This window comes from Ambystoma mexicanum, chromosome 1p (genome assembly GCF_040938575.1).
Source record: "Ambystoma mexicanum isolate Mex_15411 chromosome 1p, UKY_AmexF1_1, whole genome shotgun sequence".
Taxonomy (NCBI): Eukaryota; Metazoa; Chordata; class Amphibia; order Caudata; family Ambystomatidae; genus Ambystoma; species Ambystoma mexicanum.
In genome coordinates, this window is record NC_090921.1 from 737,093,757 (window position 1) to 737,112,203 (window position 18,447).

At 49.2% G+C, this 18,447-nt stretch overlaps 1 protein-coding gene across 2 annotated transcripts in view; it reads left to right on the forward strand.

Moving 5' to 3' along the window:
- The window catches only part of ZNF687 (zinc finger protein 687), a 514,459-nt gene that overhangs the window by 472,251 nt on the left and 23,761 nt on the right, over positions 1–18,447 (forward strand). For both annotated transcript variants that reach the window (XM_069650250.1, XM_069650253.1), the window contains exon 8: positions 15,194–15,326. In XM_069650250.1, the coding sequence (XP_069506351.1) occupies positions 15,194–15,326 (133 nt within the window). The remainder of the gene's footprint in view (positions 1–15,193; positions 15,327–18,447) is intronic.

The window sequence follows — 18,447 nt, forward strand, 5'->3', positions numbered from 1 at the left end:
TTGCGCTTTCGCCCCCCGCCCCCCAACACCTCTCATGAGGAAGGTGGTGAACAAAACACACAAGGAACCGATGACGCTTATCCTAGTTGCTCCTATGTGGGCAAGACAGCCATGGTATCCACATCTGCGCAAACTGGCGATGTGCGATCCCATCAACTCCCGTGCCAGTACAACCTACTCACCCAGCACAAGGGACTAACAGTGCACCCACAGCCGCGCTCAATGAACTTGGCAGCATGGCTCCTGAGGTGATAGAGTTCGGACATCTTAACCTGCCACAGAGATGCATGAATATCTTAAAAGAATCAAGAAAACCAAACACTAGGCACTGTTACTTGACAAATGGAGGAGATTTGTAATTTGGTGCCAGGCTAAACAGATCAACCCCATAAAATGTACTCCATCCCAGATTCTAACTTATATGCTCCATTTGCTAGATGCAGGGTTGGTGTTTAACTCCCTTAAAGGCCACTTGGTGGCTTTGTCAGCCTACACGACCTCTCATAATAAAGTCTCAGGGTGGAAAGTACCAGTCATCAAGGCATTTATGGAAGGGGTAAAGAGATTCCACCCTCCAATTTCTAACTTTAATGTGGTTCTCGCTAACCTCATGGGACCCCCTTTCGAGCATATGCACAAGTCTAGTCTCAAACACCAGACTTATAAGACTGCCTTCTTAGTGGCTATCACTTCCATAAAACGGGTTAGAAAAAACCAAGCATTGTCAGTGCTGGATCCTTTCTTTGTTGTACACAAAGACGAGCTGGTTTTACATACTCACCCTAGGTTCGCCCCTAAGTTCATATCCAAATTTCATGTAAACCAGTCAATCAAGGCTTTCTTCCAGGAACCCAATAGCTCAGCTGAGGTAAAGCTCCACACACTAGATGTGAGGAGAGGGGTCCTCTACTACGTAGACAAGACCAGACGGAGAAAAACATATTAACTGTTTGTCTCCATAGCACCAGGCAGAGAAGGTGACCGCATCTCTAAAAAGGCCATCTCTAGGTGGATAGTCAGATGTATCCAACTGTGCTATTCCCCATCAAATAAAACTATGCCTTTTACGCCACGAGCCCACTCCACAAGAGGTACTGGAACCACTTTGGCTTTCATTGCAAATGTCCTCTTAGACAGTATGTGCAAAGCAGCTACATGGAGCTCAATACATACTTTCACTCAGCACTACTGCATTGACACTCATTCCAAGACAAATGCACAAGTGGGAAAAGCGGTTCTAAGACATTTATTCACTCATGAACCTTCTCACATCCCACCTCCCTCTTCCACTGCTCACTAATCTATGCACATCATGTGATCTAAGCAGATTCCACAAGCCTCAGAAGGGATACATTACTCACCGTAATCGTATTTCTGATGCTTCTATCTGCTTAGATTCACATGCGACCCACCCTTCCTCCCCTCGGAGAGAAGGCGCATGGATGCTTATGAGCTTGTCTGATGCGTATCTGCTTGGATACAACTGTACTTCTCCAGCATGGGGTCTGGCATGGATTCACATGCTCATGAATATTCCCCGTCGTCAGGCTGGGAATCCTCGGTAAAGAAAAAAAAAACAGTATCAGTTTCGTTTCTGATCTGTCTTTCGTAGTAATAACCAATCACTGGTCTCTGCGTCATACTGACCACAGCCAATGACCACTGCCCTCTACCCAAGCACCGCCTCTGGCAGCCATCTTCAGATTTTTACCGCACGTTCATGTGTTGGGATCCTCGTGCTATTGCTCTCGAGCGTTAGTGCTATTTTTTCACGTTTTTTCTGGTCAAAAGAGCCTCAAGCTCCACCGACTCTCCATCCGATCAACGGGGACCCGTGTCGGATTCGTCTGCGCCCCTCAAGGGTGAAGATTTCGTCGAGCTACGCTTTTGGAGGACTCCAGAAGTTTCTCAGGCCCGGACATGGCCCAGGAGAAGGGAAGCTCGACGCCCGGAAAGCTGTTCAGGATCTGCCCTGGATGCCAGCTGCAGAACGTCTTTAAGGAGGACGAACACTCCTTTTGTCTCTACTGCTTACATGAGGACAAGACGCACGTGGAGAAGGACTGTGCGTTTTGCGGCAATATGTCGGAGCGGACCATGAAGGACCGCCATCAACGTCTCGCCAACTGGCTGGAAGGGAAGAGCCCGTCAGGCGAGAAGAAGAGGAAGAAATCCGAGCGGTCTTCTACCCCGGCGACGGGGGTCCAACACAAGGCCAAGCACCGCGAGTCCGCTGGCACCGGGAGCACCGAACGGTCGGGCTCTACGGGCGCCAGGCAGGGCGCACCCTCCCCGGCACCTTCAGCCACGAGCCAACGCTCTGGGTCGGGTAAGAGGAAGGGCGAGCACCCGGCGAAGCTCCTGGAGAGGCCCCGGTCGAGCTCGAAGGCCCCATCGGAGGGGGAGCGAGGCAGTGTCCCCCCCCCCCTCAAGGATAAAACGGTGAGCGCACCTAAGGTGGTGAAGGCCTTAATCCATCCGGCCAAGCCCTCTATCGATACTGTCGCGGCGGCCCTGGCTCAGCCTGTGGAGGCTACACCAGTGGTGGCGACCTCGGGGTTCAGAGTCTCCCTGCCACCTCGGAGGGAGTCCTCTTTTGTGCCCATCGATAGGACCCCCGTGAAACCCCCGGCGGGGAAGAAAAAGGGGGGGCAGGGCGTCGTCGTAGATTCGGCCTCAACCTCAGAGGAAGAGCTGATTGAGGTCTTAAGCCACAGCCTTGGCGTGGAAGAAGACCGGCCCGTCGGGATGGATCCCGACGCAGGTGACGACGACATCGTCGAGGGTGCCGACGGGGCCCCTGATCGCCCGTCGGATTCCCCTCTGCCAGTGCCGCAAGACAACTCGGCGGCCATTTTGTTGGCTATACAGTCCTTATGTTCAGAGATAAGGACGAGACTACCGTTGCCGACGGAGGAACCTCTCCCGTCGGGGGATCCTGAACCGGGACCTTCTGGTGCTCCCCCGCCCAAGAAAAGAAGGATTCACCCTCCACCTCCTTTTCAGCCGTCGCGCCCCGTCCAGCCCTCCTCCCCGTCCACCCGAGGGGATGATACGGGGACTGACACGGCAGCGATGGGTACGGACGACGAGGTATACGACGAGGATCTACCGTTGTCACCTCCCACCAGGGTTTCTCCGCCCATCGAGATTGGATCGTTCCACTCCATGATCGCCAGGGCATCCGAGCTTTTCCAACTCTGCCCTGAGGAGAAGAAAAAGGAAAGATTCCTTTATCAACGGCGCGAGGCCAAGAGGAAGACGGTCCTCGCGGTGCCTCTACTGGACGACATTTGGGATGAGGGCCTCGCCCTCCTCAAGAACCCTTCCACGAGGCCAGCTAGAAGAGACCGGTACGAGAAGAAGTACCGGGTCCTGGACGCGGCCCCCCTGTGCCTCCGGGCGCAGCCTACCCCGGACTCCGTCGTCTCCGCGGCGGCGAGGAAGAAAGCCGGGGGGTTGCGGCCTCCACATCGACTTCCCCACCGGACGACGAGGGAAAGAAATTGGACGCTATGGGACGCAGGGTCATCTCGTCTGCAGCGACGACGATTAAAGCGGCCAACGCCTTGGCTATCGTGGCCCGCTACGACAGGGAGCTATGGTACAAACTGGCTCCCCTGCTGGACTTCCTACCGGACGACAAGAGGGCGGATGCCCTGGAGATCCTACAGGAAGGCGAGGTGGCGTCGGACCACGCCATCACTATTGCGACGGACATCGCCGACACTGGGTTTCGCCAGTTGGGCAACGGCGTGTGCCTTAGGCGGCGTGGATGGCTCAAGGCTACGGACTTCCGTCAAGACGTACAGATCAGAGTCCTGGACATGCCGTTCGATGGGAACAACCTGTTTGGGAAAACCGTGGACGATTCCCTTCAGGCCATTAAAGCGGACACTGAGATGGCCCGGGCCCTTGGGGTTCTGCAGCAACGACGGACGCCCTTTCAGAGCAGCGGAGGCAAGGGCGCCTCCAAAGGTTCCGGCGGCGGTTTCTCCACCTACCGTCAAGCGGCCCGCTCGTCGTCTCAGGAGGCCTACAGAGGACGAGGCAAGTCTGGCGGACCCCGCCGTCGTCGCCAAGGAGGTCAAGGCGGCAAAGCCTTGTCGAAACAGGATTGAACCGGCCGTGGGGTCGGGCCCCCACCGAAGCACCCCGGTGGGAGGCCGGCTGGTGAGCTTCGTCAGCGTGTGGGAGTCCATCTCCACCGACCGTTGGGTGCTGGACGCCTTAGCCCGGGGCCACGCGCTCGAGTTTCAAAGAAGGTGCACGCGCTTCCCCCCGTGGCCAGGAAAGAGCTTCACGTCCCTCAGCTTCTCCTGGAGGTAAAGGCAATGCTCAGGAAGGGCGTCATCGAACTCGTCCCAAAGAGGCTTCGGGGCTCCGGAGTTTACTCGAGATACTTCCTCGTGAAGAAGAAGACGGGAGGATGGCGCCCCATCCTAGACCTGCGACGTCTGAACAAGTTAATCAAGGCGCAGAAGTTCCGGATGGTCACCCTCCAGCACGTCCTGGGGCAGCTGGAGGAAGGAGACTTCCTGTCGTCGTTGGATTTGGAGGATACCTACTTCCATATTCCCATCCTAAAGGGGCACCGAAAATTCCTCAGGTTTGTGGTCCAAGGGCGTCACTACCAGTTCAAAGCCCTCCCCTTCGGACTACGGTCGGCACCCAGGGTATTCACCAAGTGCCTTGCACCGGTGGCGGCGCAGCTGCGCCGCGAGGGGATCCACGTCTACCCCTACCTGGACGACTGGCTCATCCGAGCCAAGACGAGGGAGCTCGCCGTGGAGCACACGGCAAGTACCGTCCAACTTCTCACGGACCTGGGATTCTCCGTGAACTACGCCAAGTCCCACCTGGTACCCGCGCAAAAAGCATTGTTTCTGGGAGCGAAGCTCGACACAGTGTCCCTTCTGGCCTCCCCGTCGGAGGAAAGGACCAGGTCCATCCTGGGCAAGGTACAGCGGATGTTGGTTTCCGACGCGGCCAAGGTGAGGTCCATCAAGTCCCTCCTCGGAATGATGTCTTCTTGCATCTACCTCATTCCCATGTGCAGGCTCCGGATGCGCCCGTTGCAGGAGTTCCTGGACGCGCGCTGGATCCAAACGACGGGCGGCTTCGAGGAGAGGATCACACTCGACGAGAGTTTCCGCCGAGCGGTCCGGTGGTGGGGCAACAGCGCGCATCTGATGGCGGGCATGGACTTCCAGACCACCAGGAGACAGTGACCACGGATGCCTCCCTGGAAGGGTGGGGAGCGCACACCGAAAATCTGCACGCGAGAGGCCTTTGGCTCCCGACGGAGAAGTTCCTCCATATCAACGTCCTGGAGCTCCGTGCAGTGTTCTGGGCCCTCAGGTCCTTCCTTCCGTCCCTCAAGGGCAAGGTGGTGAGGATCTTCACCGACAACACCACCACCATGTTTTACATCAGGAAACAGGGCGGAACCAGGTCTCCAGCGCTGTCCAAGGAGGCGCAGGACCTGTGGCATTTGGCCGTCGCCCAAAGGATGTTTCTGGTGCCGTTTCATCTGGCAGGGATAAAAAACACCATCGCCGACTCACTCAGCAGGGAGCTGCGCTCGTACCACGAGTGGGAACTACGGCAGGATCTAGTGGATCGCCTCTTCCGACGGTGGGGCACACCCCAGATCGACCTGTTCACGACGGCGACGAACTCCAAGTGCCGGAGGTTCGCCAGCAGGTTTCCCCAGGCGAGGAGCATGGGCAATGCCTTCTCGTTCCCCTGGGAGGGCCTGTTCCTCTACGCGTTCCCTCCTTTGCCACTGCTAATCCGGCTCGTCAACCAGCTCAAGAGGTCACGGTGCAGGATGATCCTCGTCGCACCTGCGTGGCCGAGGCAGATATGGTTCCCGGACCTTCTGGACTTTCAGCGTCCTCGCCAATCAAGCTGCCGGTGGACGCGGATCTACTCTCCAGGGAAGGAGGCGCCATCCTCCACCACGACCCGAAATCGCTGAACTTGCAGGGCTGGCTCCTGCAGCGCTAGAGTTTGGAGGATACGACATACCGGCCGACTGCAGAGAGGTTCTTGCCAAGGCCAGGGCGTCCTCGACTCTTAAATGCTACGGACACAAATGGAAGAGGTTCTCTGTCTGGTGCCACGCACAGAAGATTAACCCTCTACGGATTACGGCTCCCCAGGTACTGCCGTACCTGCTGACGCTGGCCAAAGCTGGACTGGCACACGCGTCCATCAAGATTCATCTTGCTGCGATCTCCCGATACACCAGAACCACGGGCCGGACGTCCTTGTGGTCTCATCGTCTGGTGAAAGAGTTCATGAAGGGACTGTTCAGATCGTTCCCGCCGGTGAAGGCGCCGGCCCCGGCGTGGGAGCTCAACGTGGTGCTGACCAAGCTCATGGGACCTCCGTTCGAGCCTCTGCACTCGGCCCCGTTGAAGTTTCTGTCGTGGAAAACAGCGTTTCTTGTGGCCATCACCTCCGCACGACTGGTGGGAGAGATCCAGGACCTTTCCTGCAAGGCCCCGTACTTGACTTTTCACGACACAAGGGTAGTGCTCAGGACGCCCCCTCCTTCATGCCCAAGGTACCGTCGGACTTCCATCTCAACGAACCCTTGGTGTTGCCTGTGTTCTTCCCGTCGCCTTCGTCGCCGGCTGAGAGGACTTTGCACTCGCTGGATGTGGCTAGAGCGCTGAAGTTCTACGTGGACCGCACAAAGTGTTTTCGGAAGACGTCACAACTCTTTGTGAACTTTGGACCTGTCAATCAGGGGAAGGCTCTCTCGAAGGCTTCCATTTCCAGATGGCTCTCCGGCTGTATCATGTACTGTCATCGGTTGGCAAACCGACCGCTGCCTGGCCGTCCGAGAGCCCATTCCACCAGAGCGATCGCAGTTACCACAGCGTTCCTTTCTGGTGTGCCCCTGCTGGACATGTGCAGGGCTGCTACGTGGAGGTAGACGCACACCTTCACGAAATTCTACTGCGTCGATCGGGATTCCAGGGATGAGTCCAGGGTCGGCCAAGCAGTGCTGCGCAACCTGTTCGCCTGAGGTGAGCCTGGTGAGGAGGTAAGATTGCTTGATGTTGAGTTTGATGTAATGCTTAATGTTGAGCCTTTGCCACCTCCCGTGGTTGTGCATGTGTGTACTGCTATGTATTCTTTATTCATGAGCATGTGAATCCATGCCAGACCCCATGCTGGAGAAGGAACAAGTTACTTACCTGTAACTGTTGTTCTCCAGCATGGGTCTGGCATGGATTCACATGCGAACCCTCCCGCCTACCCCTCTGCTGCTCTTCACTTGGTCATACTGCCACTTCACGTGCTTCCAAATCTGAAGATGGCTGCCAGAGGCGGTGCTTGGGTAGAGGGCAGTCATTGGCTGTGGTCAGTATGACGCAGAGACCAGTGATTGGTTATTACTACGAAAGACAGATCAGAAACGAAACTGATACTGTTTTTTTTTTCTTTACCGAGGATTCCCAGCCTGACGACGGGGAATATTCATGAGCATGTGAATCCATGCCAGACCCATGCTGGAGAACAACAGTTACAGGTAAGTAACTTGTTCCTCACGCTACACCTCATGTAATAAAAATAACAATCTGAGGGATCCCGACACGTGAGGGATCATGGGTACAGTGGACGTCACACTAGGGATAGTATTACTGGCCCGCCCTGTTCGACATCCCTTTTCGAGTTTCGAAAACAACTGTAATACTCTGCAGCTTCCACTAGATGTCGGCCTATGCACAGCATGTGAATCTAAGCAGATTCAAGCATCAGATATACGACTACAGTGAGTAATGTTATATATATATATATATATATATATATATATATATATATATATATATATATATATATATATATTTTTTTAAATCTTTTTTTCGTTCAAAATGTTAAGGTAACAATGTTTCAATATTTTCCATTTGGTAAAAAATTACTGCATAGCATGTCAGAAGGCTTGCAGTGAAGAAAGTTGCAGGTTGCAGATGTGGTTTTGGGGTCAGAAGTGGGTTGCGGCTGTTGGCGGTTTCAGTCTCTGTTTCAGAACTAGTCACAGATGGTCCTTGTAGCTGGACATCATGCAGAGGCTTTCCTTGTTAGGATCCTGAAGTAGTTCTGTGCTGTAGGAGGACAAGCAAGTCTTCAATTCACCTATCAAGGGCTTGCTGTTGGCGAAGAGAAGACAAAGGACTTCTGCTTGTGGTCTTCAGGCTGAGTTGGCCCAGTGGAGGAGAGCCATGAAGATGTCCCTCATTGATGTTTCACAGTACGGGGACCAACAGGTATAGTAGCTTGGTATACAGAATCAAGAGTTGGTCCCCCTCAGGATGTGCAGACTGTCTGAACTGGAACAGATTGGTGTATTCCCTGTACGAAAGAGGAATGCCAAACTAAGAGCAGGATAAAGAACCATTGTCCCCACTGCCTCACGAGAGGGAAGTGCATACTGGCTTTGCCAACGTCTGTTTCAACAGCTGTGTCTGTGTCCATCAAGGTCTTCCCAGTGCTTCGGGTACGAGCTTCAGTGATCAAATTCCTCATATATACACAAATGCTGGGTTGAGGATGACACCAACCCATTAGTGTAGAATCATAAACCATTCAGATGCCATCGGTCAAGATGAGGAGGTGCATATAGTATGTGCAGCCTAGCTCTAGGATTTGTGATGGTGACGAAGAAGGCTGTGGGAACACCACCAGCTATGTAATGCAGAGACCTTTTTGGGGAGAATCTTCTGTTCCCCGATCTTGGCAGAAACCTGTCACAAGAGCCTAACCGTCAGCATAGTCCCTTTTTAAGGGAACTGATTCTGAGAGTTGGCACAAGGGTGCTGATAGCACCTGCCCTATCAACACCTCTTTCGGGTGGTACAGAAATTCTATCAATAACCACATAGTGGATGAGTGGGATCCGAACCGGTGCTCCCCTCAGGGAGCACCAGAGACCCAAAGTGATAGCCACAGCAGGCAGAAACGCAACGCGGTTGTGTTTGAAAATGCTGCGGTTTTTCTTTCCGAGTTTCTCAGGCTCCTCCGAGCCGGAGGAGCCTGAGAAACTCGGAAAGAAAAACCGCAGCATTTTCAAACACAATGTTGTATTTATGTTTGCGGTCACTTCAAAAGCAACCGCAAACATAAATACAACGTTTTTAAAGCTGCAGTTTTATTTCTAAGTTTTCCGGGCTCCTCCAGCCCGGAAAACTTAGAAAAGAAAACGCAGCTAGTGCTTATTTTAAAAAATAAATAAATAGCACTTACCGAGATTCAGCTGCAGCTTTCCTGCTCTGGTCTCTGGTCCCCGTCCTCCGCGTACAGCACCAATGAAGGAAAAGCCACCCAGCGGTAGCTTTTGTTTACTACATCTGGCTGGCTTTTCCTTCATTAGTGCCGCAAAAGCCAGCACAGGCGGGCATCCTTTTCACAAAATGGATGCGCCCATGTGTTAGCTTTTGCGAATTTTGAGCTTGAATAGCTCAATTTTACATGGGAAGTTTTTTTTTAAAAAGTGCTAGTATTTTCTTTTTTTAATGTTGCCTATCTATTTTTTAAATAACATTTTTTACTGGACTATCCCTTTAACTTTCTTTCAGAATATCAGTGTGCAAGTTCACCAACTGGTTTTCGCTTTCCCTGGTCTGTTTTATACATATTCTAAAACAGTCTTCGGTTCTTACCTACCTTTAAGCTGCTGGTAGCTCCTTTAGAAAGCATTTGGGCTTTACTTACCTTGGTCTGCCTTGGGCCATCCTAAAATAAGTTAGTTATTGCTTACATTAGTCTGTGTCCCACTGATCTGAAAAGCAACTGTAATAGTATATTACAATATTAGGTTTTAGCTGCCTAGAATACCTGTGTGTCATTCTTAAAAAGTGGTCTGTAGGTCTTGCTGACCTTGGTCTGCCTGGTCTATCCTAAATTAGTGTAAAGAGTTGTTGCTTACCTTAGTCTGTGTTCCACAGAGCTGAAAAGCAACTGTAATTGTATATTACACCAAAAGCTCTTACTCAACTAGTATAACTGTTAGTTATTCTCAAGTGGTTATAGGTTTCTACTGCCCCTTGAATGAGTGTTCCACTATTCAGAAAAGCATACTTGCAGGTTAGTTTACTAAGTGATTCTTAACCGAGTGTCACTGCACAACTGCTAGGGTCTACTACACTTGTATTACTGAAAGTAAATAGAAAGTAACTTATTGTTTTACTGAATAGGTATGTCCTATACTAAATGTTTTTGGTAAGGTCTGACTTCCCTAGAAATACTGTCAGTTTTCTGAGCTTTGGTCTGTGTACTTTCAAGCATTGTTTTGTGTTTTTATAATGTGTTTATGACTATGACAAAATACTTACTCCAAGACTTAACTTGGCCTAACTGTATTTATAATAGCCCTTTATTTGTTATACTACTTCTGGTTGTGTTTCTGTTGAACCCTTGGTATACTTAGTTATTTTTACCTTCCTAGAACCCTCTCTGCTTCCTGAGATAAGTCTGGCTGCTCTGTCTACACAACCATATACTCAGGTTGTGCAGCCTTATACCAAGATTAGAGTCTTGTACTGTCTCAGTTGAATGGTTTTCCTAAGCCCTTAGTTGGACTTCAGAAAAATTGTCATACAGAGAGTCCAGCAGAGAGTCCAGTCTGGGCAGAGGTAGGGGGGGTTGGGGGGGTGGTGAAATGTCTGGGCCGAGGGGGACACAGGGGGAGAGAGGGATGGAGACGCAGAGGGGGGACGGAGATGCAGAGAGGCGTGCAGATAGATGGATGGCGAGGCAGAGGGAGTGCGAGGCAAATAGAGACAGATTGCAAGAGAGACTGCGAGAGAGACAGAGAGAGGCTGAGACAGACACTGAGGGAGGGAGCGACTGACCCTGAAGGGCTAGAGAGAGACAGGGGGCTGGGAGTAGGAGACGGTCTCTCTCTCTCTCTCTCTCTCTCTCTCACAAAGAGAAACTGACCCAGAAGGGCTAGACCGAGAGACACCCACAGTTTCTCTGAGAGAGAAAGAGACTGAGTGACTCAGAAGGTCTGGAGAAAGATAGACCTAGAAAGAAAATCCACCCCAGAGCAAAAGAGAGAGACCAGAGAGCGATGAGGAGAATGAAAGGGGGTGTGGATGAGACGCACCAAGATAGAGAGGACTCCTGGGAGGGTATAGACCAACACATGAGAGAGAGGTGGGGTGTTGGTGAGTATTCCTTAAACCCTGTGATTATGGTCTTTAGGTGATACTGCTAGTGATTCCTTTAAGTTCACTGCCCCTCCAAGGGGCAGTTGGGACTGAGGAGCCCAGCCATAACTCTCAAAAGTGAGACTGGGGTGGTTAATTGGTACACTACACAGGATTTATTTATGCCCAATGAGAGAATTTCCACACACCATATTTTCATTAAACTAATGTTTTTATCAGAAAATACACACAAGAAAATGTTTTACACTTCTAGGTAATCAAACTTTGTAAAACAAATTAATGCGCAGTGTATCATTTAAATAACAACAATTTTGAGAATAGTTGTTTATAGAGTTCAGAAGTTAGTCGCTCCTAAATCTCAGTAACGGATATGTAAACAGTTTTCTTATGTAGGGCAGCAAGTTTGGAGAGACCAGTAGTGTAAATTTGGGGCAGTCATTAGCGGGAAATAGTTTCTGTGAAAGTGTCCTCAAGGAGTAGTTCCTGGAGTTCTGGTGGAGTGAGTACCACAAGAGGCCCTTGATGATGACGATTTAAATGAAGAAAAGACCTGCCACTAGCTCTAGAGAGACCTGAGAGCAATACCTTGGTCCCGAAAAAGACTTTCTGCAACAGGCTCTTGGCAGTTTCCAGAGGCATTTGTTCTGCACGTTGTTTGGCAAGCACCTTAAGTTCCAGCAATGACACATTGTTGCAGGGAGGTCCCCAATAACCTTGGGAAGGATGTTTATTGTATATTTGGAGGTTTGAGGGTTGGTACCAGAAGATCAGAAAGGAGTCTGTTGCGTTTGGCAGTAGTCATCGATGCAGGGTTTGTGTCATCCTGGGGCACATGATTCTGCTTCTGAGCATTGTCAATTTGGAGCAACCTCAAGGAAGAACGAATAATGAAGAAAGTTTAAAGAAGGCACACAGGAGAGAGGCCAGCCATGGAAGGAGGACTTGGTGGTGCGGTTGAAGGACCAAAGGCAGCAAAGGTCCCTGGGGTGTCCCACATAGAGGATGTTAGGCAAGATAATGTGCAGTACTCTTTGGGTGCACTACAACAATCCTGACCTCCTGGCAATAGGAACCCAACCTTTGGTGTAAGTCTACTACACAGATTGGTAGCGTGTTGAGCAGTCAGGCTTATCTCAAGAGGGGTCAGTGTGAGCTTTAGGGGAATTACACAGAGATCCGCAGTGACAAGAATTCAAATAATCTCTTACACCCAAGGTTTCTTGATTAAACAATTATTAATGTATCAGTCAGTTAGAATAAGCCTTCTTCAGAAGGGAGCAATATAAGGCATCACACAAATCTACTTCAAACATACACACTCTTAGTTTTCTAAATCAGCAATTACCCATTTGGGATGGCACACTGGCACTACCTACACCCTCCGGTGACTTCAATAGCTAGGGTGCTGTTGGCATTAATATATTACTGTGGCATTTAGAAGATTCTTGGGAGTAGTTTTAAAGAAAAGAGAGTTCAGACTAAAACAAGTATTCACACAGTTATTCTTAAATTGGGAAGTACTTTCAAAAACAACCCCATACTGCAAAGTCAGTTACCCCTTTCCTGGAAGGAAGGCAAAACACATAAGAAGAAGATATAAGACTTATTCATGTAGCCAGGCCAGTCAATGCTAAATCAGCAAAAGTCAGAGTGAACTAAAGCACTTCTTGCAGGTAAGTAGAAAGTCTTTTCTAATGTTTAAAAAGTCTTGGTAGAATAGAAGACATCAAAGTAAGGTCACAAGCTGGTTAGGCTTGTCTCGGTTGCCCTTGTAGAGTTGCTTACAGCTTCTTTACCTCACAAGCCTCCAACGAGGACAAGCAAGGTGGCACAACCAGAGGTAAATTCTCTCAGACTTTACTGTACTTTTTGGTTGAAGAAAAAGTGCAGCTGATGACTTCTGTTCCTGTGCAGCTCTGCAGATCTCGCTGTTCCTGGGCCTCAGTCCTTGGGGAAAAGAGGGAGGACTTCTGGGCACTCCTGCACTGCAATGGGTTGGTCACTGCTTGCAATTAGCAATCTTCCAACAAGTGGCACTTCAGTGTTTCAGCTCCTTGCGTCTACCACAAATAGCAACACCACGGTTCCTGGCTGTCGAGATGGGGTTTCCTTGCATCTGGGTTCCAGCACTCTGTTGCAGCAGCTCAGGCTCAGTCAGTCCTGCTTCCTGGGGGCCCGGAGGATCTTCCTGGAGCTCTTGGAACAGCTTAAAAGTAAAATAAACGATCTGGTGTTCCTCTCCCTGGCTATTCGGTTCCAGCAGCAACTGCAGTGGAATTTCAACCAGCTCCGAGAGGATGTCCAGGTGGCTTACTTCGGAGTTGATTGGTCCCACCAACTCAAAGGGAGAAGACGTCCTTGCAGGAGCTTCTCTGGCGCTACGAATTTGGAGTTTCAGCACAGCAGCAGGGCTTCACCAGCAAACCAACGGTCCAGGAGTTGCAGCAGGCGTCGTCTTCAAGTTCTTCTTCGGATTCCTTTGTCGAGTCGTCGACTCTCCCCACAAGCCAAAAAGCCTCACCTTTTATGCAGGTTTCTCCAATTCATTCCAGCCTTTCAGTCACCCAGCAGGGTGGCTGTCCTTGCCGGACAGCCAGCCGGCCAATCGCCTAAGAGTGCATTCCTATTTCCGAGCAGACTAAGCACAGAGCGTTTCGGGCACCTCGCTAACCCTGGAGCCAGAGGCGGGTTTCACTCGTGAATCCAGCCAAAGACAAAACGTACAAAGGGACCAAACCTGGTTTGCCACGCAGAGAATCTCAAGAAGGACATTTCCACAAAGAAATGGTGAAAAAAGACCAGGGCCATTTTGTCAAAAATGGCACCCGTGGGTGCTTTACTGTAGCTGCGAATGCAGCCTGCAGTAAAAGCACACCACAGTAGTTAAAAGTAAACCACTGCCACCAGCCATTCATTGAGGAAAGGGTAACTAAAAAATGTCACATGAGAAACCTGACGAAGGGGGTACTAAGTAGTCCCTCCAGCACCCTATTGTAAGATAGTGTGTGCTGGGTCTAGAAAGTTACAATGCAAGTATTGTCAATTTCACTTCACTGCTCTTGGGAGCAGTAGTTTATCCAAAAGATGGCATTTAAAACTTTTGGGAAATCTGAAAGACTTCCCTGTGCCACCGCACTGAAGGTGCTGTGTGGTACATTGTAAACGATGATGCCTATGGATTTGGTCAGACACCACAACCAAAAGAAAACACAGTGCTCAAGACATAGCAAAAATACATGAGAGAGTGGGGAAAAAGGGTCTCGCTCTCTCCAGGTAAAAAATGTAAGTCCTCAAAATCCAGCAAAGGTGCTGGGGGTCTCTAAGGTAGAGCGGAATTAGCACATTTCTGAGAATTTTCCCTAACATTACTTGACACCTGCCAAACAACACGCAGTAAATAAAAACAGCTGGAAATAATGCCATACACTTTTTTTCTTTGTCCTCTTATTTATGGTATAATTTATTTAAACAGAAAATGCATATACATTGCTTTTCGAATATATTCCTGGATGCTGCTTATCTGCAGAGAAATGACTATTAATGATGCCCACAGTCGGGAAATTAAGATTGCAACTAAGCATATTTTCCATCTGTACTTTGCACAGGCACTACAGTCTTGGGAAGTATTTGGATAAATAGTTCATGGAGAATTACAGAAGGGTGTGGTGCTAAGGTTATATGAGCCACTATATTGTTAACTTGCACTTCTGTCCCCTTCATCATTTTGGCTTTTCGGTTGTGCGTGACAGGCTTTTGTATTGGTAATGGGTGGGTGCTGCACGCGAACGCTCAATACGTGCATCAGGGTTTGACAACCTATTCATCTTTGGATGGGCAAAAAGAAAGAAGTAAGGTGTATAGAAGTCCTTTTCAGTTTACATCAATACTTGTTGCTTTGTTCATCCTTTTAATCAGTTCCTCAGTGCTGTGCATCTCCATTTGGGAGTTCACCCAATATCCCTGCAACCAATATGTGATTGCATTCTTTTGATTGGCTCTCACAGGTATTGCACAGAAGGTAAACGAACGTTCAGCAGCCGCGTCATCCTAGAGAAGCACATCCAAGTACGCCATGGAATTAAAGTCCCCATCCAAACCAAGAGTGTGGAGATAGACGTGGCCCGCAATGATGAGCAGGTGAGTCCTTTGGAGCTTATCCTACATACTTATCACCGCATTTTCTGGAATTTTAATTTCAAATGTACTGATAGTCTTAATTTGTAATGGCATGGTACTAATGTGGTTTTCTTTTCTGTAAAACATACAATGTAATGTAACATTTAAACATTATGTTCTAGCATTTATTAGATTCTTAAAGTCATCTCCCTTTGTTGCATGCCCTCTTTATCACATTTGTGTCATTGTTGTTGACATCTAATGGCAGAGCTCTTTAAGTCAGACTTGTCATCACAGCATTTATCCATGACTGCAGCAATCTCTTTTGGATTCTGGCATTCATGCCTTCAGACATCACTGCTGCCACTTGTGCTGGCAGAGATTTTGGTTCCTTTTGATTTCCACATTGTTATAGTGTTACACTAATTGACTTGTATTGCCACGCAGAGGACCTCTCGGATGGTAGGGTTCTAAGTTCTTCGATTCCAGCTGCACCATAAAGGATGATGCTTTTGTGTACTCTTGTTTAGACTTTACATGTTTCAAAGTGACACTATCGGTGAAGGCTGCAGGGAAGCATGTAGCTCCAGTGCCATCACCCACCCACCACAATACTTTCTTGGAGAGAGGAATTACAGGCCTGTAACATCGGAGTTGAGCCCGCCTGGGCCGAGCACTACTGTCGACGCACTCTGAAGTGCCTGCATCTGCTGGGGGTCATCAGTCTCTCAGTATAAAGGCTTGGTTGTAGGCCACTCCAAGATGGCCGGCCGCCTGAAGAGCACCGGAGTGCCGTGGGTGTTTTCCTTTTGAGGGCCTATGATTGGCTGATGCCTTCTAATCTGGGCCAATCACAGAGCTGCCAGGCATGCTGGCTGTTAGGCAGGATTGTGTGCAGTGCCCTTTGGGAGACTACAGCAACCTGTTTCTCCTGGCAATAGGGAACCCAACCTTTGGTATAAGTCTGTACTACACAGGTTGGTAGTGTAGCTGAGCAGCCATGCTCATCTCAAGAGGGGTCAATGTTAGCTGTAAGGTTGTAACACAAGAGTTTCACAGTGACAGTTATTCAAATAAACACTTATACTCAAGGTTTCTTGATTAAACAATTATCAATTTAACAGTCAGTTATATAAGCCTTCTTCAGAGGGGATCAAAACATGTAACACTTATAGTATACTTCAAAGCATACTCTGTTTCTCTAAATCAGATGATATCCATTGAGAATGGCACACAGGCACTTCCTACCCCTGAGGTGACTTATATAGCCAGGACACTGTGGACATTGATTTATCACTGTTACATATACTGCAATACTGAGTTTGGGTGTAAAGGATTTGATGGGGGGGAATAAAACCAAGGTTAAGAAATAATTAATGAACTGGTAAGTACAATTTTTATTTTTTATTTAATTTTATTGATTTTATCATAAACAACAAAGAGAAAAGGAACAGAAAACCAAGGTACATATCCGGGGATACACCATTCGTAAGATTCAATTACATAACAAAAACATTAAGAAGGCTTAATGTCAGCTCGCAGTGTTAAACATTTATCTCAGTTCTCAGTTGAGGTGTATTTCTAGAAACTATAAAAGAAAAACTTCTCCCTCCACCCTCCCCTCCCGTGTTTTTGCACCAATCCATTGATCGTTGGTGAAGCGTAAAGACGTTGATAGGGCAATATTTATGTCTCCGGTGTCTGGTCGCACAGTGATCACTTGTTTCGAGAGTTATTCAATTACTGCTGCATGGGCATTAGATTTCAATTAGGACTCCTCAGGCACATCCGATTGGGACTCATTATCTGTTGTTAGGTGGTGACTTTTAAAGTCCATCCAAAGGGCTTCACATTGGGCGGCCTTTCCGTGCAGGGCGGCCGTTATGGTTTCCATTAGGTAGATATTTGTGGCTAGGGCAATCCATTCGTTTTTTCCAGGCACCACTACGGATTTCCATTTGATCACCAGGAGAGCCCTGGCGGTAAGGAGTAGATGGGGGGGGGGGGGGGGGTCAAGCCCTTCACTCTGGTCCAATCGTCTGCGTCTCTTTCTAAGCCAAAAAGCACGAGGTCAGGGTCTCTTTGGATGCCATCTATTTACTTGATCCACCTTAGGACCTCGTTCCAGAATACTTTGATGCGTGGGCAACCCCACCACATGTGCCAGTAATTAGCCGTTTGGCCACATTTCCTCCAGCAAGTCTGGCTCATTGTCTGGGACATCTGGATAGTCTGAGGGGGTCATACTGCCACCTACGCAGGAGTTTGATGGCATGTAGTTTGTATTGACAGGATAACTTTGTTCTGGAGGCGGCTCTGCACATTATATCCCATTGCTCGGGGTGTATTTCTTCCCCAAAGTCTTTTTCCCATCTGGACCTCAAGGGCTCTGTGGATCCATCTTCCGCTGCTATTAGTTCCTGGTACATTATTGATATGAGACCTTTCCTCCCCACTTTAGAGTCCAGAATCTTCTCGAATGGGGTCAAGTCTCTGTTCAGTTTGTCCTTCCATTCCGCCTCGTTAGAACCACTTTCAGTTGAATGTACTGGAATGTGGATAGGGTGCCTATGCCCAATGCTTCAGTCAGTTCCGGTAGAGTGATATAGGAGTCCTTCTTCTGGAGCTGGCCTACTCTCTCCAAACCCGCCTCGTACCAAGATTGGTATCTGCCCACATCAGGTATGCGATTGTTTATGCCAGGGGACCACAAGTGACTGAGCGGGGATGGCCAGGTGGTGATCTTGCACATCTGCTTATTTGCACGCCATATACTCCATATCGTGCTCAGTATGGGATGGCCTTTAATTTTCCGTAGTACCCTTTTGTGTGGGGTCCATAGCCATTCTGACACTGTGGCCGGGGCAAAGTAGTGGTTGTCCATTTGGACCCATTGAAGGTCATGATGTTCTCTGAGGTGTGGGATCAAGATTCGTAACTGGGAAGCATTGTAATATGATCCAGTCCGGGAGCCCAACCCCTCCCTTGTCCTTGGGGAGTATCAGCGTGGTGTATGCAATTCTTTTTTTTTTTCCCTGCCATATAAACCTCATCATGATTTTTTTTACCTTCACTAAAAAACCATTTGGGTATTTCGATTGGCAACATTTGGAAGGGGTACAGGAAGCGTGGGGAGGCCAAG